This window comes from Macaca nemestrina, chromosome 11, assembly GCF_043159975.1.
Source record: "Macaca nemestrina isolate mMacNem1 chromosome 11, mMacNem.hap1, whole genome shotgun sequence".
Lineage (NCBI taxonomy): Eukaryota > Metazoa > Chordata > Mammalia > Primates > Cercopithecidae > Macaca > Macaca nemestrina.
Window position 1 is genome coordinate 95,834,141 of NC_092135.1, and position 23,922 is coordinate 95,858,062.

Here is a 23,922-nt window from a genome sequence, read left to right on the forward strand (position 1 = left end):
TCTGGGCGCGGTGACTCATGCCTATATCCCAGCACTTTGGGAGGCTGAGTCAGGTGGATCACTTGAGGCCAGGAGTTCGAGCCCAGCTTGGGAAACATGGTGAAACCCTGTATCTCTAAAAAAATACAAAAGTTAGCGAGGTGTGGTGGTGAGCATGTGTAGTCCCAGCTACCCAGGAGGCTGAGGTGGGAGAATTACTTGAGCCTGGGAGGTCAATGATGCAGTGAGCTGTGATTGTACAAGTGCACTCCAGCCTGGGCAACAACAGAACAAGTCCCTGTCTGAAAATGAAAAAAGAAAGAAAGATGTGTAAACCTGTGTACCATTGAACTAAGTTCAGTATTGTCTGTGATAAAACAGATATATTTTATGTTTCTAACTGTGAATGCTGTGTTCAGTTCGGACTGAACTAAGATGTAGCAAAATGCTGTATATCCATTAAATATCCTTAGTACAAAACTGAATCGATATATGGAAATGTGCATCTGAAACAATGGGAAAAAAGTAGAATATACAATATATGTGTGTAATATATAAAAAATTATACAAACACACACATACTAATTACCAGTGTATATATAACATATTTGCAGATGTGAACATGAGAGAGAATTTGAAGTGATATAAAACAAGTGTAATGCCTATTAGGTTATTTTTTAGTTTTAAATTAATAAATTACTCCCCACAAGAACAAGTAAAACTAAACAAAAAAAAATCAGCACTCAAACTTGTTGAAAAATATTTAACCTTGTCTTAGAAATGTGGTTTAATTGAAAGAACATGGGTTCTTGATCAAATCTATCCCTGTGCGATCTTCAGCAAATTATTTCAGGTCTCTGCTCATCAATATTCTCCACATAAAGAAAGAAAAATAATTATACTTATCACAAGATTATTATTAGAGTAAAATTAGAGTATATGGAAATTGACTAGCCTCAACATTTAGAAATTCAATGTTAAGTTTTCTTTCCTTCATTAATGCTTATAATCTGAGACAGTGTTAAACTTAAAAAAAAAACTACTTAATATACTTATTAGGCTAGTGTTATTAGATGCAAACAATAACAGATATTAACTGAGTACCTGCAATATGCAAAGTGGATATTATTCAATTCACTTTATTTCTTTAGCTGATGTGTTTATAATAATCCTCACCAAAAATCCCTGTTTTCAAGATAGAGAATAAATTTGAAAAGGTTAATGCATTTCCTAAATATTGCAAGTTAACAAATAACAATGTTAGCCTTTAAATCCAGGATTGCCAGTATTTAATAGAAAAACAGGTGAGTATAGTTAATAATAACTGCACATTTTAGAGTAACGTAAAGAGTCTAATTGGATTGTTTGCAAGTCAATGGATAAATGCTTGAGGGGATGCATACCCCATTCTTCATGATGTGCTTATTTCATATTGCATGCTTGTATCAAGACATCTCATGTACCTCATAAATATATATACCTACTCTGTACCTACAAAAGTTAAAAATTAAAGAAAATAAATCCAGGATTGCCTAATACCAAAATCCATTACCATTATCATTCACGTGATGCAGAACCACAAACCCATGACACAGTTAAATACTTGTGGTGGGTTGTCTTAGCCACCATTTAAAAAATAGAATCCAAATAATATCAGCATATTCTATGTACCTTTTTCTGACATAATTCTAGTACTATTATAAATCCCTATGTTAGATTACTTATAAACCATTTCTGCACTTAACTTTATAGATTAGACTTTACATATTTTATATAATTCTTGAAATATGTACTTTGCATATTTTATATTATGTATTTAAAATACATAGAAGAAGAGTTATAGATAAAGCATATCCAGGTAGCGTTGATAGTTCATATTATCTTAACGTAAAGTCTTTGGGGTTAAGGATTTTTTGGAGTCTCATCAGTAGAAAAATGAAGGTGATCATTGTCATGAAATTCATGAGACACATAATAAATTAGGTACTGTTTGCTGTGGGTAAAATGTAAAATAGTCATAATTTCTATTTCAAATAAATTTTTTGAAAAGACCGTAACATGGACAAATGTAGCTCTACATGAAATGTGCTTTCAGTGTGTGTGTCTGTCAGGTGCCTTACTGATGAAGTGACAAAGGAATGCCATTGATTAGTCAGATGGAGGGTGGTGAGCAGTAGCATCCTGCTACCTTGAGGAAAAAAGCCCTAGCGAAATGCACTCCAGTATACAACCCCTGCCATTATGTTTTCCTGATCACCATGATACAAATCATACATGGCATTCATGATCAGCCAGTACTTAGTTGTGTGACTATCCCAGTGCTCTGCTTTGAAAAGCACTGCATAGCCTTGTGTCCCAATCTGCTTTGCTTTCATGGGATGTTTGTGGTTATTGGTAAAAATTGGGCAAGATGAAGTATAGTCATGAATAGCTGTGTGTATTATCTTTTAAAAATGAATATACTTTTCTGTAAACCTGGGAGTGCTGGGGGTGATGTATCAGGTGGTCAGAAGCGTGATTCCATGTTTTCTTCCTCACAGAACGCAATCGTGTCTATTAAGGAACTATGTGGACTCCCTCCAATTGCCAGTCTGAAGCAGTGCCTGTTAACTCTGTCATCTCGGCTCATCACCAGTGACAATACTCCTTCAGTCTCACTTGTGATGAAAGACAGCTTTCCTTACCTGGAGCCTCTGAGTGCAATTCCAGATGTGCAGAAAAAGATGCTGGCTGCTTATGATCTGGTAAGAAATTGCGACTCCAAACGTGTCTCAGTGCTGCCTTATGATGGTTAAGACAAAATTTATATGGAATCTGTATTTTTCCGCTAATCCCTAGAATGTACCTCTTATCCTCATGGTCCAAAATGGGTGCTGAGCTCCGGCAATAATATCTGCATTCTAACCATCAGGAATGATGAAAAGAAGTAAGACATAGCTTCTTCCTTTTAGGACATTTATCTGAAATAGAATAGATCATATTTGCTTTTATTTCATTAGCCTGGAGTTGACACATATCCACACTTATTTATTTCATCAGCCTGGAGTTGGCACATATCCACACTTAGTTGCAAAGGAGAATGGAAAATATCATTTCAAGGGGCCATATGCTAAATGTTGTCTCTTCTGTTATGAGGTAATAAGGGGAGAATGGATATCAAGGGACAACCAATAGTCTGCTAGAGAGGTGAATAAGCAATTCACCCCCCCCCCCACCAAATAACAATGAAAAATGAAAAACAGTTAACCTTAAAATTAGAAATTAAGAAAATATAGTAAGATATTCCCCTCAACATTAAATTGACATGTTTTTTTCTCTTTAAAAATAGTACCTCTGATCAAGGATTTAAGGAAGTGGATACCCTCATTCATCTACCTCTAGTGGAAAAATGAATTGATATAATATTTCTTGGAGAAACAATTGGCAATACAATTTAAAATGCTTATTAGTTTGATCTATAGAGTTCGTTTTCTTGGATTTATTCTAAGCCAATAGAGAGATGCATAAACATTTATGTTAATAATGTCAACATAGAAAGATTAGCTAAGTGAAATGTAATAATCTATATTATAGATTCCTTTGAAGATATTAAAATCATGTGTTAGAAGAATATTTAATGGTATGGAGAAGTCTTTACAATGTTTTGTAGAAATTTTGATTACAAAAAAATGGGCAATAGGATTTAAATTACATTTCTATGTATATGTACCTACGTTGCTAGCAGGTTATTAATAGTGATTGTTTTTATATGAGAGTGAATTATATTTTCTTGTTTATGCTTTTCTATATTTTTTCTGTATTCACCAAACTATAATGAACCCAACTAATTTTATAATTGAATAAAATTAACCTTCAGGAAGAAAAGATGAAGATTTTATCATTAAAAAACAACTAGAAGAAAGATATTTGAGGTAAACGTTCTATGAATGAAAAATAAAAATTTCCACAGGGCATATTCTGCTTATGAATGACCATACCTGTTATAAACTGTACTTCATGGTTGCTAGGGAAAAGTTTACCTATTACCTGTATCTCATTTTTCATGAAATCAATTTTTTCAACATAAAAATGAGGACTGAAAGCTATTCAGTGAATAGGTATAATTGCCATCTAAGAGGTGAAATTAGGGTACTAGTTGCCATAGAGACAGACAGTAGAAATCACTTATTCCTCCACTACTCTTTTAAGCTAAGAAAGAGAAATCATTCATGGCGAGGGAGCTCCCTGAAGCTGACCTGTAGTAAGCAGAAGGATACCTGGTCTGGGGCTGGGCAGTTTCCATTTCACATCCCCGAGCGTGTGACAGTGTCTTGTTTTTTCAGTTTTTTCTGCTGACGCCAAGACTGAAATATTAGCCTTCTTCTCATCTGTATTATTAAAATGCAAATTGTAATTGCAGGCAGAGCATGGTTTTCCAAAGATTAATATAAAAGGCTACGGTGGAGGCAGAAATACTTATAATGAAGTCTTTCATGTACAGTTCTCTATGGAAAACCATTTTGGGAGGGAATTGAGTGTAAATATCCCGATACCACATGGTAAACTTGGTAGAATTCAGAAGTGGTTAAAAACACCATTGTCATCTCTGTTGAGTATTTATTTTGAGGGATGGGGTGGGTGGGGACAGATACATGTAATGAGGATATTGGCCTTGAAATTAAAACACCATTTTTACTTTCTAGGATTTGCATTGTTATGGTTGGCATCTTTAATGCTCTTAGTGTCTTACTGTTTGTATTAATCTTAAATAGGTCTTCTAAGATCTCTTCAGATCTAGAGTGAACATTTAAAAACATAGATCAAGGGTCTGGTTTACACCTGCAATCCCAGGACTTCAGGAGGCCAAGGCAGGTGGATCACCTGAAGTCAAGAGTTTGAGACCAGCCTGGCCAACATAGTGAAACCCCATCTCTACTAAAAATACAAAAATTAGCTGGACGTGGTGGCACATGCCTGTAATCCCAGCTACTCGGGAGGCTGAGGCAGAAGAATCGCTTGAACCCGGGAGGCAGAGGTTGCAGTGAGCCGAGACTTTGCCATTGTACTCCAGCCTGGGTGACAGAGCAAGACTCCATCTCAATCACCATCTCAAATAAAAAATAAAATAAAATGAAATAAAAACATAGATCAAATCAAGTCACTTTCCTGCTTAAAATCCTCCAGTGGCTTCCATTAAAATACAATGGAAACTCCTGACTGTGGCTTTACAAGGTCATTTATGATTTGCCCCTGCTTGTCTACCTCACATGCCTCTCCATCCTTGCCCAATCTCACTACGTCTCCCAACCTCATCCACCTCTCCCAACCTCACCCATCTCTCCAGCCTCACCTGCCCCTCCCAACCTCACCTGCCTCTCCCAACCTCACCCATCTCTCCAGCCTCACCTGCCTCTCCCAACCTCACCCATCTCTCCAGCCTCACCTGCCTCTCCCAACCTCACCTGCCTCTCCAGCCTCCCCTGCCTCTTTAGTTTTACCTGCCTCTCCCAACTGTACCTGCATCTCCAGCCTCACCTGCTTCTCCCAATCTCTCCTGCCTCTTTAGTTTTACTGCCTCTCCCAATCTCTCCTGCCTCTTTAGTTTTACTGCCTCTCCCAACCACACCTGCATCTCCAGCCTCATCTGCCTCTCCCAACCTCATCTGCCACTCCAGCCTCACCTGCCTGTCTCACCTGCTTCCCCAGCTCCATTTGTCTCTCCCAACCTCACCAGCTTCTCCCAGTCTCGCCTGCATCTCCAGTCTCATCTGCCTTTTCTAGCCTACCTGCCTCTCCAGCTTCACCTGCCTTCCCCAACCTCACCTGCCTCTCCAGTCTCATCTGCTTCTCCAGCCTCACTCCCACACCCTCTATTTTGCTCACCCTCTTCCAGCCACACTGGCTTTCTTTGCACATATTTATGAGGTATGGTGTGATGTTTCCATACTTGTATACAATGTGTAATGATCAAATTAGAGTAATTAGCATATCCATCACCTCAAACATTTATTTCTTAGTGGTGAGACCATTTAAAATCCTCTCTTCTGGCTATTTTGCAAGGCAGCTGTACTTACCACTATACCATTGACACCACCTCTTCTAGCTATTTGGAAATATACAATATATTATTGTTAACTGTAGTCACTACTGTGCAATGGAACACTATAATTTATTCCTCCTTATCTCTTAATTCTTAGCTCAAATGTCATTTTCTCAGAAAAGCCTTCCCTAACTACTCTCCCCATCCATCCCTTTGTCACATAGCCATGTTTTATTTCCATCTTCCTTCTTAGCAGTATTGAAAAATACTTTGCTTGAACTTTTTAATTTCTGTCCTCTTTTACCCCTCAATTTGAATGTAAATTCCATGAGGTTAGAGATCCTGTCTACTTATTACTGTCACCTCTAGCACCCAAAATAATGTAGGCACATTAGCACGTAACGAGGTAGTGTTCATTGAATAAAAAGAATAAATAAAAGCATCTGTTGTTGGTGAAAATCATGTAGTTTCCATCCTATAATTGAATATGTTTTATGATAAATTATTAAATCCCCTTGATTTTACCTCTCTGATACCACCCTTGCTGAATTGTTCCCTGTCTTATATTTGGCTAAAAAACTTACAGAGTAAGGCAAAACTATGGAGACAGTAAAAAGATTACTATTTGCCAGGAGCTTTGAGTTGGGCAGGGAGGGATGAACTGGTGGAGCACAAAGGATTTTTAAGGCAGTGAAACTATTCTGTATGATACTGTAATGGCAGATACATGTCATTATACACTAGTCAAAAACCTATAGAATGTACAACACAAAGAGTCAACCCTAATGTCAACTATGGACTTTAGCTAATAAGAATGTATCAATAGTAGCTTGTCAATTGTACTAAATATACCACACTAATGCAAAATGTAAACAGTAGGGAAAACTGGGAGGTGGGGGTAGAGTTAGAGGGTGAGAACTCTGTACTTTCCATTTACTTTTTATGTAAATTGAAACTTCTCATAAAAATACAGTCTAACCACCCCACCCCCCGCCCACCACAGACTATTAATAAAAACTGATTTGGATGAATAAGGGGAAAAAGCAAATCCAGGATTTATTGCCTAGTGGTGGGGTTGGCGTGGGGAGAAGGTATTCCAAAATGAACGCTTGGGTTCAATTTAGACTTAAGTTGCTTAAATGTTTGGATTTCTCAAAAATGGTAATGAACTGCATAGATGCCATCCAAGAGGAAAAATTGTTACCACTAAAAAATGCAGAATATGTTTAGAATAAAAAACAACCTGAAATCTTTCCTGAACGGATACAGATGTTTTCTTTTTTCAGTATGGAAAGAAATAAATCAGGCAAGTTGGTAGCCTACATTTGTTGAAAGCAGACTTGAGTCCATCAAATTATACTATTATCAAGGGAGAATAAAATAAAATATTCTAGAAAACACTGAGCCTGAGTTCATCTGCACAGATTTTCCCCCTAAATTTAACTTTCCCCATTTATTACCCACTATAAATAAATAAATAAATCCCACTATTTATTACCAAACACTTGCTCATTAAATATTTGAAAATATTTCCTCCTGAGGGTTTTAAAATTCAGGCCTAAAAGTAATTTTTTTCTCTCCTTTTTTTTTTTTTTTAATTTGGAAATGGAAGAGTCTCGCTCTGTCGCCCAGGCTGGAGTGCAGTGGCGCGATCTCAGCTCACTGCAAGCTCCGCCTCCTGGGTTCACGCCATTCTCCTGCCTCAGCCTCGCGAGTAGCTGGGACTGTAAGCACCCACCACCACGCCCGGCTAGTTTTTTGTATTTTTAGTAGAGACGGGGTTTCTCCATGTTGGTCAGGCTGGTCTCGAACTCCCGACCTCAGGTGATCCCCCCGGCCTCGGCCTCCCAAAGTGCTGGGATTACAGGCGTGGGCCACCGCGCCCAGCCTTAAAAGTCCTTTTAATATTAGTCTTGCGATTATAATTCCATTATAGTAACTGCGTTGGTATCAAGAAATCAAAAATCAAATGTATTTGTAGCAAAATGGGCCTATTGACATGGCATAATTTCAGAAGAAAGGGAAGACACACTCTCCCCTGTCTTAGCACATCTTATTTAAAGTGTACGTTTTCTGTCTGCTTCCTGGGACTTGAAATTTCAAAGTTACAACCAGTTCCCTAGGGTTAAGACTTTTTATCTATTTTAAATGCAGCAACATCCCTGTGAGTAAGAACACATTGAGCTATTAGTAATTCATTCATACCTTCTAGTGAGTTTAGCAGATCCTGTTCTACAAGTGGGTTTTAACCTGGGAAAGAGAGAGATGGTAATGACAGAGGGTTCACCAAGTCTAGGTAAGGTGAAGATGGGGTTGCTCAAAGAATTGCAGTTTGCTTATGGGCAGCCCAGTTTACTATTACCATTAATACTCTGAATAGGATGTTGCTATGTAAATGCCTATCTAATATTTTGTGCAACTGAAGCAGAGATGACTTTGCTGATATAAAACGTGTCATGGCTGGAGGTGGGAAGTGTACAGCTTCTAAAACAGCACTAGAGGGAACTGGGAACACTATCAGTTAATAACTCTGGCAAGTAGAAAAGGCTCTCAAAGTCAAAGGTAGAATGGATGCCTCTTTCGCAGGCTAAATACACAAAGAGAAGAGCTGTTGGCATTGGATTGTTCACTACAGCGCCATTTCAGTGGCCCTCTGCTCATCAGGAAAGTTTTCCATCAACTGTCCCTGGAGCTTAATTTGAAATCAGAAGACCATTTCTAAGTGACTCTTCCATTTATTTTACTGTGATTCTTCTTTTTTGCCTCAGGTCTCTGAAAAAGCAAGCATCACTTCCCCACTGTGGATATTTACTTTCTCTGGAAAAATACCCCATTGAAGTAGGTAGTATAGTCACAGAGTCATTGTCTTTTAAGGCTCATAATGTCATATTATATTTGCAAATAAAAGTAATATGACTTTTTTTTTTTTCATTTAGGATTCCTCTTAATTTGGGGGTTGTTAAGAATGAAAATTGGTTACAGAAAGAGTTACTTAGTGTTATAGCCAGAAAATGGAGATGTTTAATTTGATAAACATTTTCTGAACTCCTTTTAATGTGCAAGCCACTGCATTAAATGCTGTGGAAGGTTCAGCAGACCTTGTGCTTCAGCAGCTTACCAGCAGGAGATGTAACATGCTGAGGTATTACCCAGCCCTAGGAGTCTATGATTGAGTACGTGAACATGTTACTCATCATTTAACATGGAGTTGTAATAGCAGGTGATTAGATTGGAAAACATTTTGTAATTTTAGTAGGGCACTATCAAAACTAGTTTGTTTGAATGGGTTTGACTTTTTTCATTCTGCAATAGTGTTTTTAGGCATGTAGATTTAGCTCCAGCCCTAATGTTTTACTCTAGTCACATTTCTACATTTTATTCTATGTAATCAAAGATGAATAAATAGAGACAGAATCAGCACAGATAGTCGTGATAGAAAGAATGGCAATTCTGTAACTCAAGAGAATTTCTACATTTTTTTCTATGTAACCAAAGATGAATAAACAGGGACAGAATCAGCACAGATAGTCGTGATAGAAAGAATGACAGTTCTGTAACTCAAGATAAATAGGAAAATGTGTGGGAACACATAAGTTTGTCGCTTGTAAAATAACATTTTCTCATTTGATATGTCATTTTGTATATGTCTTTAGGCTTTTAATTAGTCAACTAAGCAAGCATATTTTGGACACCTACTATGTGCAAGGCAGTGTGCAAGGTGCTAGAGAAAGAAATAGTATGAAGCAAAACTTCTGTCCTTGAGGAATGGGCAACCCTGATGGGAAAGGAAGACTTACACCTGAAAAGGGAAGGAGTAGTGACACGCAGTGTTCAGAGTTGACCACATGGTATTTTATGTCCTTAGTTGGAGTCTTAGATCATTTAGTCCGATGATGGTCTTTTCACAGTGACTTATAACACACTTCTTCTACCCCCTCTGCCACCTGGTACTCAGCAGAATTTTATTTGCAAGTACATTTGAAAGAAAAATATTATCTGACTTTATATACTTTTTTCTTTAGATGGCTGAGCTTTTCCTTTTCAGCGTTCTCACCTTTCTAATTTTTCATGCAGTCAAGAAGTATTTTCCTAATATGTTTGATCATTTCCAGTATTTTAAGTTGTTATGAAAATATTTGGGTAATATCTTAAATATATCATTCTGAAGTAGAATAGATACAGAAGGTTACAGCTGTAAGAAAGAAGCCCAAAGCATTCTCCAAAGGTGACTTCTGTGCTAACTTATTTAACATTAACATAAAAGTTAAAACTTTACTATGGTAAAAACAAATTTTTTTTAATTTGTTGTTTAAAAAAAGGAAATCAAAACAATCTAGAGAACATAAGTCAAGGGTTATTTAATCTTTTACTAAGTCAGTTGGGGGGTGATTTGGAGAGCGGTTGATTGTGCTAGAGTGAGCAGGAATCCAGCAAAAAAGAGCTAATTGCTGTCTAATCCTGCTTGCAATGGAACAAATACACTAGTAAGTATTACAGTTAAGCCAGGTGTAATGGTTGGATTAAACACATTCTCTTATATCAGTGTTAGAACCAGTATATATTCAGCCTCAGGATGGGAAAGAGTTGTAGTTATATCTACAGTTCCCTAATTTAGTTTTGCTTTTTGAAATCCATTTAAATTAAGATTGGGTTAAGTCAAAGATACTCTCCTTCCATCACTGTCTCTCATTGTGAAGTTTGTGTGGAACTCTATTAGTTTGCATTTCAAGAAGTATCTTTGCTTGTATAGTAATAGAACCTAAAAAAAGAACTGTCTGCTGGTGTGTGCCCAACCAGGGCTTGGTGTTTAAAAACAACATGCTGTGCACTTGGGGCATGGAACCTTCCTTCACATATGGGTACAGCAATGTCTTTGGACACGTTTTCTGTGTAAGGGGAAAATTATCAGCATTTTGAGGAGTGACAAAATTTCCACTTGGTACCGGGATCTCTAGGACCATGGATATCAGAGATACATATCCATAAGCAAGTATTTCAGGTTGGCTATTTTGCGGAATTTTGTCCATGCATACTCAAAGTTCGCTTTGCATTCTTGAATCCTCAGGCTTTGTAACATTTTTGGTTAAAGGTAGTAAGGTAGTCAAATTGACCTGAAAATGCTGGAGAAGGTTTACCAAGGCTACTCACCTGGAAGTTTTATGAAGGAGCTAAATTGTAATGACAGCTGGATAAAAACAAATATTTCTAATGACTACTCAAGGTATAGCTGACAACTGTTTGGGGAACAAAACAACAAGAGAAAAAAAAATGATCTGTTTATGCCGAAAGGGCTCCCTGAAGTAGATTTTGTCACCATTGTGAATGGGAAGACAAACATCCTCTGACCTGTTGTGTGTGCGAGTTCCCTTGTCCTGTGCCGTTACAAATCAGGCTTGCAAATGTGATGCATTAGTCCCAGGATGGAGAGCTCTGCATACACCAAAGGCAGTGGACTTCCAGTGAACGTGCAAATATTCTGACTTTACACTTGTTTCTGTATGACTGAGAGTTCATCACATTGACAGGCTTGATTGCTTAAAAACAAGATGCCAACCTATTAGCAATGCTTTTATTTGCTTCATTTTAAATATTTAAGGAACTCAAGAATTAAAGGAAATAATCTTCATTCTAGTTAGCAACTATATATGTAAGAGCAATCTGATTTACAAATGTACCAAGTTTAATAAAACTCATCTTGTTTTAAGTGATCTGAAAAGATGAGCCACTGCAGAACCATAGAATCAAAACCCTGTTTTTTTGTTTTTGTTTTTGTTTTTGTTTTTTGCCTAGAAGGAAAGTAAGAGCTAGAGGAATTATTCCAGTGTTCTGAAAAGGAGAGGACGAAAAAAGTCTAGAGTAGTGTAGCTTTTTGTTGACTCACATTTTCTCGAGCAATAGCTTCTTCAAAGTTCCTAACTCCTTCCTGAAAAAGCAGAGGACTCAAGGAAATACATTTCTTCCTATGTTTCATATGAAAAAATATTTATCATGGTTGATATGTGTTGTGAATTAGACTTGGAGGGAAAAGCAGTCATGGCAAACTTTATTTTCATGATGCGTAATTTGATGAATGTTACTTTATTAAGTGTTTATCACCAACTTACACTTGCAATAGGAATTCTACACTTTAATATGGTCTGCTCCTCAAGAATGCCTAGATTCTAGTCTAAATTATTTCACTAGCTATTTGTGTGGTTTTAAGCAAGCTAACTTTTAGCTCAGTTTTTTTTAATCTATAAAATGTGGTTGTCCATGATAGGCTGTCTGTAAGATGACTTCTAAGTAGAAAGATTTGGTTCTAGGAATTTAGATCTAATTCAGGATAAAATGGGAATCTGTGCAAGATTTTTGAGTCCTGATATGATGAAAGTTCATCTTTTCAGTATTATTAAATAATTACATTGACTCTGCAATGATTCTGGGCAATTAGTTAAACTTCTTACTGGAAAGAGCTGGAAGGATACTTTCTTCACAAAAGCGGAACAATTTAATCCATCTTTGAGTAACAGTATCACTGCCCCCTTCAGTAAAGTTTTCTTTTAAAAGACATAATTTTACTCTTAACTGGTAACTTTACACACCCCTGCTCTGGATACATCTAATGCATAAAGTAATGTCAACCTTTATCTGGGTAAGTCCTCTATTCTTTTAGAGACAAAGCCCTGACAAGGAAATGAGATGCATTAGGAGAGATTCATGTGACAGAACCAGAGAAAAGCTCTTTGTATTACTACAACAGGCAAAGGCAACTAGCAGCTCAGGCTGAGACATCAGATATGTAAATCAGGCCACTGCCAGATTCTATCGACTGAGTCAACCCAGCCGTCATGGTTGAGTCGTGCTGACTTCCAGGCTCAGGGATTATCTGAGGACATCTTCTCACCTTCTCTGCTTGGCTTTTGCGCTTTGTGTTTTATTTACATCAGTATCAGTTAGAGATCTAGGAAGGAGATGAAACTCAAATCGACCATTTTTTCTCCCTGCAACTTAGATAAATTACTTAGTTGAGAAGAAAATTTGAAATTTTTGACTTAAATTGTGATTTGGATTATTGGTGCATTTTAACTATTCATGTCGTTTGTTTTTTCTCTAGCTACTAATAATTGAAAGCTGACTGCAGAAAATAGAATAAATTTATTATTCTCAATACAATAGAAGCTGTTGACATAGAGAAAATCAAATGCCCTTATGAAACAATTTCACATGAGCAATGATTTTATGTTCTGAGAGTATTAATGATGAAATATGTGAGGGCACAATTTGGGACTTTTATTACTAAAAGATTTCAGGTTATTTCTGAGGAATCTCAAAGAGAAGCTTGTTTTGAGGTAAAATTATACTTGATTATCTCTTTATGAGGTTTATTAGACAATGAGAAAAACAGAAACAACTTATACCACCCGGTTAACAAGTATTTACTTGGGGGCTTTTGAGAAGAACTTGAACTATAAGGTTTTGGAGTATGTTTTGATCCTAAATTTATTTTACCTCAAATAAGCATGTAATAAAGTTTTAACATTTGTTTTACTTTCTGATATTTGAGTATTATATTTCTATAGGGGTAATCCTGTTAAAAGCTTTATGCTTATTTTTCAGTACTTAATTTGAAAGAGAATTAAGAGCATACAAAATTACAGAAAAATGAGGAAGCCTAGAAAGAAAAAGAGTGGAGAAATCTAGAGACAAAAAGAGAGATGGGAGTTCAAAAAGATAATTACAAGTTTAAGAAGTGGTCAGTAATAAATAAAATGTTTTATTGCACACACATATGTGGGTAGTAGAGAGGGAGAAGAAATAAGTATCACAAAAGTAAAACAGGGGAACAAAGTGATTATGTAAATGGATGGATGCATCTGGGAGTGCAAAGCTGAATAAGATTGAGTCCCTGCTCTACTGGAATTACAATTTACTGGAGAAGCAATAAGATGGAAGAATATAGCTAAAGAATAAATTATAAGATAGAAAATAAAAAATTCCATGAACAGATTTAAAAAATAGAATGTTTTGGGAATATGGGGAGTGAGAAGGAGACAGAAGCGGAAATCAGGAAACAAGTAGAGAAGAAGGCACTGAAGTGAGCTTTGAGGCCTGTCAGGATTTTGATCAGGGGAGATGGCTTAAGAAGGCTTCCCTAACAGAAAAATGTGTGGGAGGAGGAACAAGTAGGGTGTGTTTAGAGAAGCGTGATTCATCCATGTCATATGAGACTTAGGGGAACTGGAACACCATAGCTCTAGGTTAGAAAAATTTTACTTCATTCAGTAAGCAAGGGAGAAAATGACAACGCCGAGAATTAGTTAGTACTGTACTTTTGGATGATGATTCTGGAAGTGGCATTTAGGAAGGAGTGAGATGGGAAGGACCAGAGCCTGCTGGTAGCTGACTTCAAACCCACCTTTGAGTGCTACACAGGGAGCTTTGAGAGAATTTGGAGAAGATAGGAGATACTTCATTTTTTGGTGGGAGTGGGGTGGGGGAGAGACAGGGAGGATAAAATGGAGCAGATAATATTTTTAAGGGTGACTTTGCTGCCTCTGGAAGGATAAACAACCCTATTCTTGTTCTCATTGCTATTATGTTCCAATACCACTTGCCTTGATATTGCAGTAATCTTTGGTGTTAAGGGAGTGGAATTAGGTATTTATGATTATGACCTGGGACATAAGGAATGTATGTACATTTATTCGACAGCTACTTATTTGGTGCCCACTGTGTGCCAAGCGTGTTACACAAAGGAGTAATCATAAGGAAGGTGACACTAGCCTCAGTGTTAGGATGAATGGGGGTTGGAACAGAGCTCATCCTTCCCATCCCATCTGTTGTGGTGAGACTATGGCTTCCTGTTACTGGAGGTATCACGTGGGTCTTTCTGTATGTCATCTTCCCAATGAGCCAGTTCAAGGATTCTGACAACCACCTTTTTGATGTTTGTTTTGTAACAGATGATTCAAGAGAGCCGGTTTCTCATAGAAATGGCGGACACAGTCCAGGAAAAGATTGTACAGTGTCAGAAAGCAGGTAACTGTTTTTATTTTTTTTTTCTGTTTATTTTTTCTACTTTGTTTAGAAACTATAATAATTCTTGGTAGATTTTTTTTCAAAAACTTTCTGCTGCTTCTCTTAAAATTCAATTATTTTATAGCATTGCTTAACTATACTTTAAGTTACACTTTAGTCTTTGTTTAGTACAGACGAAATCCAAGTGATAATAGGTGGGTTGTATGTGAGTATACAGGGTTGGGGTGGTATCTGAAGATGTCTAGAGGGATGAGGGTTTCTGAATCTAGTTTTGTTGTTTGGAACCCCATCAAAATCTTCTACTGCTGGTATTGAAGCTATGATTCCATACAGTCCCTTAAAACCCACTTCAATTTTACAATTGGAACCAAAATCCTATTAGTCTTCTAGGCTTGTGCCCCATTACTAGTCTTCACTTTAGATTTAGATTTGTTCTTTCTTTTTAAGTATGAGATGAGTCACATATCTGTGAGGGTGCACTTGTTTATTTCTGTTCACCTTCATCCATACCCTTGTGCTTTCATCTTCTGGATCCACAGCCTTCTCTATCCACACACATGATAATGATGATAATGATTATGACGAGGAAGACGACAACAGTAGCAACTGCTTGATACATATGCATATGCTATACCAAGCACACACCGTTTTACTTATGACAACTCTGCAAAGTAATCATCATTATATCAGATTTATAGATGAGGCACCTGAAATTCTGAGAGACCGAGTGACTTACCCTAGGTCCCATATCAACACGTGGTGGAGCTGCCCTATGAATTCAGACCAAACTTTTAAAATGGTGTTTTTCACTGACTGACCAGCAGGCTTAGATGTTTCTGTTGACAGGAAGCACAAAAATAATAATACCTGATACTTACATGATGCCAGGCACTGCTCTGAGATCTTTATATGTATTGATTCACTTAAACTTTACCTCAATCCCATGAGGTAAACCCACTTGTTAACCACAAGTCACCAGTGAGGAAATTGAAGCCCAGAGATGTCAGGGTCTTCCCTAGGCTCACATCGCTAGTAAGTGGTAGAGCTGGACTCCACACTCCTGTTCTTTACTATGCACTATGTTTGTGATGTTAGCACCAGGAAAGTTAACGTGGTCTTAGGCTGCATTAATAAAAATATAAAAACTAGAACAAAGAGAATGGTGGTAGATCCCTGACCTCATGTGGGCTTCTCCAAGCTTTTGAGCGTAGTGTTCACTCCTGGAGGCAGGTTCCCACAGAGCTCAGCTCCAGGAAACTGGGCAATGCAGTGGCCTTGCTTGGATGCCATCCTTAAAGAAGAGTTTCATTGGTAAGCTGAATATGTTCGAATGGTTAACCTAGAGAAGACTTAAAGGGATTTTACCCAATATCTTTCTTCAAATATCCAAAAGCTTGCACTGTAGAAAAGAGTTTAGAGCTTTTTGGTCTGCATCCTGCTAGCACCAAGGAGTAGAAGTTCCAGGGAAGGAGAAGAAGTTCCAGGGAAGCTATGACTCGATATCAGTCATAGCTTTCCGAAGATGGAATGAGCTGTTCATAAGAGAATGTGACTTCCATCTTTAAGGTGCTAAGACAAAGGCTGAAGAAACATGATGGTGATGGTTTTCATAATCTTCAAGCTCAAGTAGATGGTTGAGCTAAAAACACTTTAAGGTCATTCCCAAATCTGAAACACTTGGGTGTTTCCCAGAATGGTATTTTTAAAAGAGTCTTTTTATTTTTAGTCAACATTGCTAATTACTTATTGTTATCTATGTGGGCCCCAGGGCCTACTATTAAGCCACAGGGATGGTTCATAAAGAAAAATAAGACATATGCATTCCTCGCATATGGTTGCCATGGACACATCAGATCATTTCATGCATAAACCAGGAAGAGGACAAACAAGGTCGATGTAACCTGTTGGAATAATTTGCTTCTTATTTACTTAATAAATTTTTTTTTTAATTTTTAATTTTTATGGGTACAGAGGTGTATATATTTTTAGGGTACATGAGGTGTTCTGATACAAGCATGTAATGTGTAACAATTATATCATGAAAAATGAGGTGTCCATCCCCTCAAGCATTTCTCTTTTGTGTTACAAACATTCCAATTACAATGTTTTAGTTACTTTTAAAAGTACAATTAAATTATTACTGATTATAGTCATCCTATTGTATTATTAAATACTAGGTCTTATTCACTCTTCCTATTTTTTTGGACCCATGGAATTTACTTTTTTACTTCTCATGACATTTTTTATGGCTCCTGGCTGTTTTAAATGCAATTTAGTCCAATGCATTGACTATTGTCAATTTGTGCATAAGGACACTACTTGGTGGGATGAACAGAATGAAAAGGATGATTCAATTTAGGGATTTGGAAATTATGAGAAGACAGGAATGTGAAATTATATTTTACTGATAATATTTTCATTATAAGATACCCATTTTTCTGAGATATATACTCAGATTTCTTATGCATTCTTTCTTCAAAGGGATGGAGTTCCATGAAGAACTTCATAATTTGGGGGCAAAAGAAGGCTTGAAGGGAAGAAAACTCAACAAAGCAACCGAGAGCTTTGCTTGGAACATTACAGTATTGAAGGTAGATGAAACATTCAGAAGTCCCCTCTGCCTTTGCTTTTCTCCTCCTCATCTCTCCAATGTGTAGAGAAATGTCAAGGATTAAATATGATGGTTTGGATTTTTTAACCTCTACTTTAGATTCAGGGTTACATGTGCAGGTTTGTTATATAGGTAAACTGCATGTCACAGGGGGCTGCAGTACAGATTATTTCATCACCCAAGTAATAAGCATAGTATGCAGTAGGTAGTTTTTTGACCCTCTGTCTCCTCCCACCCTCCATCCTCAAGTAGGCCCTGGTGTCTGCTGTTCCTCTCTTTGTGTCTATGTGGTCTCATTGTTTAGTTCCCACTTACAAGTGAGAACATATGTATTTGGTTTTCTGTTTCTACATTATTTGCTTAGGATAATGCCCTCCAGCTCCATCCATGTTGCTGCAAAGGACATGATCTTATTATTTTTTATGGCTGTGTAGTATTCTGTGGTGTATATGTACCACATTTTCTTTATCCAGTTCACTGTTGATGGACATGTAGGTTGGTTCCATGCTTTGTTATTGTGAATAGTGCTGTGACAAACAGACATGTCCATGTGTCTTTTTTTTTTAAATTTATTTATTATTATTATACTTTAAGTTCTAGGGTACATGTGCATAACGTGCAGGTTTGTTACATATGTATACTTGTGCCATGTTGGTGTGCTGCACCCATCAACTCGTCAGCACCCATCAACTCGTCATTTACATTAGGTGTCCATGTGTCTTTATGGTAGAAGGAATTATATTCCTTTGGGTATATACCCACTAATGGGATTGCTGGGGTCAAATGATAATTCTGTTTTAAGTTCTTTGAGAAATTGTCACACTGCTTTCCACGTGGTTGAAAGAATTTACATTCTCACAAGCATTGTATAAACATTCACTTTTCTCCACAACCTTGCCAGTATGTGTTATTTTCTGATTTTTAGCTATTCTGACTGTGAGATGGTATCTCATTGTGGTTTTAATTTGCATTTCCCTAAGGATTAGTGATGTTGAACACCTTTTTATATGCTTGTTGGCTGCGTGTGTGTCTTCTGCTGAAGAGTGTCTGTTCATGTCCTTTGCCTACTTTCTAATGGGGTTGTTTATTTTTTGCTTGTTAATTTAAGTTCCTTATAAATTCTGAACATTAGACCTTCGTTGGATGCATAGTTTGCAAATACCTTCTCCCATTCTGTAGGTTGTTTTTTTGCTGTCTTGATAGTTTCTTTTGCTGTGCAGAAGTTCTTTAATTAGGTCCCACTGTCAATTTTTGTTTTTGTTGCAATTGTTTTTGGTGTCTTTGTCATGAAATCTTTGTTAGGTCCTATGTCCAGAATGCTATTTCCTAGTTTAGCTTCCAATTTCAATCTTCTGCACATGACTAGCTAGTTGTTCCAGCACCACTTATTGAATAGGAAGTCTTTTCTCTATTGCTTGTTGTTGTTGACTTTATTGATGATGACATGGTTGTAGGTGTGCAGCATTATTTCTGGGCTCTCTATTCTATTCCATTGGTCTATATATCTGTTTTTATACCAATACCATGCTGTTTTGATTACTGTACCCTTGTAGTATCGTTTGAAGTTGGGTCATGTGATGCCTTACGGAATGTGTGGCTTGTTCTCTAGGTTCATACTCTAGGAGATGGGGAGCTGCATACTGGAATTGACATGGTTTTTGCCTTAATGAGGCAATGAGGTTTTTGGTGCAGACAGGGTACAGCCCATGTGCAAGATTAATTTGCCTGGTGTGTGTGTGTGTGTGTGTGTGTGTGTGTGTGTGTGTGTGTGTTTACTCACATCAACACTTACGTTCAAGTTAATATGGCTGTTCTTATTTGTGGAAAGAATAATGACAAATGCTTCTGGGGAAGGTTCCAACACAAATGATTTCGAAGAGACAAAGTACAGAATATCTAGGGCCATTGAGGATTTTTATTTTAAGAACAGTTCCTATAAATACATTTCTTTTTGCAAATAGCTTTGGAAGTAATTTTCTTGAGAATATGATTTGCTCTCTGCTGCACATTAATTTTAGGATTTTGAAGTAAATATGGTACCTTTTATATTTTCTTACATGAAAAGAGAAATAATTTAGGCAGACGGAATATATTCTTTACAGCTAAATGGGAGAAAAATAGCTACAAAAATTAATAATTGCTGACATTTAAAGAACACTCATTTTGTGCTAGGTACTGTTTTATGAGGTTTATATGAATTAACAATTTAACACTCACACCACCTCAGTATTGTTATTAATCTCATTTTACAGGTGAGAAAACAGAGGCATTGCAAGTCTGTGTATATTTCCTTAGGCTGCTCAGCTAGTAAATGGTGGAACTAAAGTCTGAGCTCAGGTAGTCTGGCTCCAGACCCTATGTCTTTAACCTGTGCTGCAGAGATACTGCCCATGTTTATGTGAAAGTGTTAGGTTAACTGTAAAACATATTACAAATGTCTATTAAAAATTCAGTCCACAAGTGATAAGCCCCTACTATGCATTGGGCTCTGTGTTAGGCATTGAGGGATACATGGAGATCACGAGATGCAGACCCTGACCTCATGAAGTTAGCAGTCTGAGGCCGGTGGAGGAGGGGGATGGATAAGGCATCATTTGCTTAAGGAGCAGGGATGACCTAGAGCTGTAGTGTTAAAGAGGTGCTTATTATAACCCTAGATTATAATGTGGCAGTGTGAACCCTGATATAAACACTTTATATTCAGAAGATTTTATATGGGCTTGTTAATGTACCAATCACAGAAAGGTACTAGGGATTCAAATAACAAGAAGATTACCTGGGTCTCTAAGACTAGTCTATAAGGAGAGACAGACATGTAATAATGGCCATCGATTGTTCAGCACTTAATTTGTGATCAGCACTCAAGGCTAGGTACTTTATAGACATTTCCCCTTTCTTCCTTGCCACAACAGTGCAATCTTGCAACATGACATGCTGACTCTGGTAGGACTCTCTCCATCTCACAAATGAGGAAATTGAGGCCTGTGGGGGGTTGAAGTTTCTTGCCTGGAGTCACACAGCTAGTAAATGGCCAGCCTGCAATTTTTAACTCATGCCCATGGTTCTATCCACTACACTGTTCTGCCTCCTCTAAAACTCCATCCATGTGGCTGAGTCCCTGTATTAGTCTTTTCTCATGCTGCTAATAAAGACATATCTGATAATGGGTAATTAATTTATAAGAGAAAGAGGTTTAATTGTCTCACAGTTCAGCATAGCTGAGAGGGCCACAGGAAACTTACAATCATGGTGGAAGAGGAAGTAAACATGTCCTTCTTCATATGGCAGCAGCAAGGAGAAGTGCTGAGCAAAAGGTGGAAAAGCCCCTTATAAAACCATCAGATCTTGTGAGAACTCACTCACTATTATGAGAACAGCATGAGGGTAACCTCCCTTATGATTTGAGTACGTCCCACCGGGTCCCTCCCACAACACATGGGGATTGTGGGAACTACAATTCAAGATGACATTTGGGTGGGGACACAGCCAAACCATATCACTCCCGTTGGGTTCAGGCAGCCTAGTGCAGAAATAAGAATGCAGGCCCCGTGTGATTACCTGACAGTGGTGAGACTAGCCAAGTTATATAATCTCCCTCAGGGTGGTAATAATACCTACATCCCAGATTTTGTGAGAATTAAATGAGATAATACATACAAAAGATGTAAGTCACAATGCAGAAAACTAGACAGTATATATGTTGGCTGTTAGTTTTGTTTGTTTGCCAGGTGAGGATGAACATGGAGGAACTAGTTTTTGTTATTTTTGTTTCTTTGTTAACTTCTGACTTAAGGCCACTTAGTGTTGTCAGAGATTTGTTAATGTGTCTGGTTTAGTGACAGAAGCTTATTGCTAGATGTGAATGAGCAAATGCTGTTCAAATTATTCCAAGAGAAAGCTTTTCAGACAGAATTGATCTTCTATTATTATAACTCACATACTAGCTGCTGGTATTTCAGCTTGAGCACCAGAGTAGTGGACTACTACTCAACAAGAGTAGAGAATATTTCCATACTTCCTATAGCTCCTTCTTCTCCTCCATTGAGTTTGGGGCCTGTTAATCTGGTGTCCTTTCCTCAAGAACTGGACAAATGACCTCCTCTGAGTTTGAATCGTTAGCTGAGAGAAAAAGAACCTGGGCTCTGTTGAAGACTTTTTATTCCAGTGGTGCTGCTCTAAGAAGACATCTTTTTCTATAAGATTCTTCCTTTAGTTCTTATGCCTTAGATCTGAAACACTTGGTTCCTACTTGATTCTCTAGCCTTGCTGTTGATTTTCTGAGCTCCTCAAAGTCTTTTAATAAATACTCTTTGTTTATAAGTTTACTAGATTCAATTTACCCTTGCTTCCAGGTGGTTGAATGATTAATAACCATCCTGGAAAGACATTATCACTGAATTAGGAGGCTGTGGCATGACTTACCTATACAATTCTGCATTGCCTACTGAAAAAGTTTCCTTATACATGATTTAGACTAGTATTCCCCACTATCTAGAGAGAGAGAGTGGGAATTAACCAATACTGGTTAAATATGTTGGTTTATGTTTCTAAAAAATATTTAATTCCAGTGTAATTTCCAATAAGTAAGGAAGGAGCTGGAAAAAAATGAGAAATGTGCCCTCAGCCAGTTGGGGGATTGACAGCATGGAGTGGTGCAAAGGGGCATAGGCTTTAGAGTAAATTGAGCTGAGACTGAAAAATAAATTGTTTAGTGTTTTCTGCAGTTCAATATTACATTTATCTGATATTAAAAATGACAGGGAAGCTGGAGAAAAAATTGCAGAAATAAACATGACTAACTCTACAATATAATGAATAAGAATTATAATTACAGTGTCCAAATTGTTCCAGAGACCAGGACTTAGTATTTAGCAAGGAAACTGAAATCAAGGTGGTTCTGGAAGATCCCATACTTGTGTTTTTCTTTAATTCATATTCTAGCACCTACATGGGTCCAGTGTAGGGACTTGCTTAGCGTATCTTTTGCATTTTTCCACACTTTTGCCATATGTCTATATCCAACTGTAGCAGTCAATTTCCTCTTCCTTTCTTTCTTTTTCACTATTGTACACAAAATTGGTCTCCTTACATAGCCACTGTATTTATTTAGGATGATAGGATGACTCAGTCCTCAGTACCTTTTCAAGACAATCACTGAATCAAAATAACTCCATTCCATTCCACCCTCACATGTTAACAGACCTTTCCCTCTGTTTCTTCTCCATGATGTCCTTCAAAAATGAGTTTTGTGTCTTAGTCTGTTTGTGCTAATATAATAAAATACCTGAGACTGGGCAATTTATAAACAACAGAAATTTATTTCTCACAGTTCTTGAGGCTGGGAAATGCAAGATCAAGGCAGGAGTGGGTTTGGTGTCTGGTGATAGCACAGTCTCTCCTTCCAAGATGGTGACTTCTTGCTTCGTCCTTTAGAGGGGAGGAATGGTGTCTCCTCAAATGGCCAAAGGGAAAGAAAGGCAAAATAAGGCAAAAGGGCCTAGATAGTTCCCTTCAGCCCTTTTATAAAGCACTAATCACCTCCTAAAGGCCTCACCTCTTGATATTATTGCATTGGGGATTAAGTTCCAACATGAATTTTGGAAGGGACACAAACATTCAAACTATAGAAATTTGGTTGTTAGCAAAATATTAAAACTCACAATGGAAATTTTTCCTGTTTTCTTAAGGCTTTCAGAAAGGGATACTACAACTTCACTTACATAGCCAACATATTCTAGTACGTTGTTAGTAATTTTGGAAGTGTTTCACTCATGAGAGTTCTGAGGATCTCTTGGGAGCAAGATGTGGACTTACACTATATCACTGATAAAATGCTATTTGCAATGAAGTGGAATTCATCTAAAGTCTTGAACTCTATCCAGAGTGATTTGACTTTTTAAGTAGAAAACCAACTGCATTGTAAAGGTGATCACATCTATAAAACTGAAATCAGAAAGAACCCAAGGGGAGCATTCTAGTGAGCTTTCCCAATATGTATTTTTCTACCTTGTCCTGTTGGCTACTTTAAGAAACTAAATTTTATTACTTTGTGTTTTTAAAGGTTTTATGAAAAAATCAGTTTTAGCAGGCTGGAGAAGTGTCAAGTTCAGATATATAAAAATAATATTAAAGAAATATAATTAATAAGTATTTTATTACAAAGGAAAAACTATGAAGTATGCAATCACTAGGGCTTAAAGAAGAAATAAAAGGGTTAAGAAGTAGCTACCCTTCTTATTTATTCATGAATTTCATTGATTACTAGTTGAATAACAGGCAATAAATAAAAAATGAA

At 37.3% G+C, this 23,922-nt stretch overlaps 1 protein-coding gene across 2 annotated transcripts in view; it reads left to right on the plus strand.

The window, feature by feature from the left end:
- The window catches only part of LOC105468142 (phospholipase C like 1 (inactive)), a 361,134-nt gene that overhangs the window by 287,428 nt on the left and 49,784 nt on the right, over positions 1–23,922 (plus strand). For both annotated transcript variants that reach the window (XM_011718177.2, XM_011718179.3), the window contains exons 3-5: positions 2,520–2,723; positions 14,941–15,016; positions 17,498–17,607. In XM_011718177.2, the coding sequence (XP_011716479.2) occupies positions 2,520–2,723; positions 14,941–15,016; positions 17,498–17,607 (390 nt within the window). The remainder of the gene's footprint in view (positions 1–2,519; positions 2,724–14,940; positions 15,017–17,497; positions 17,608–23,922) is intronic.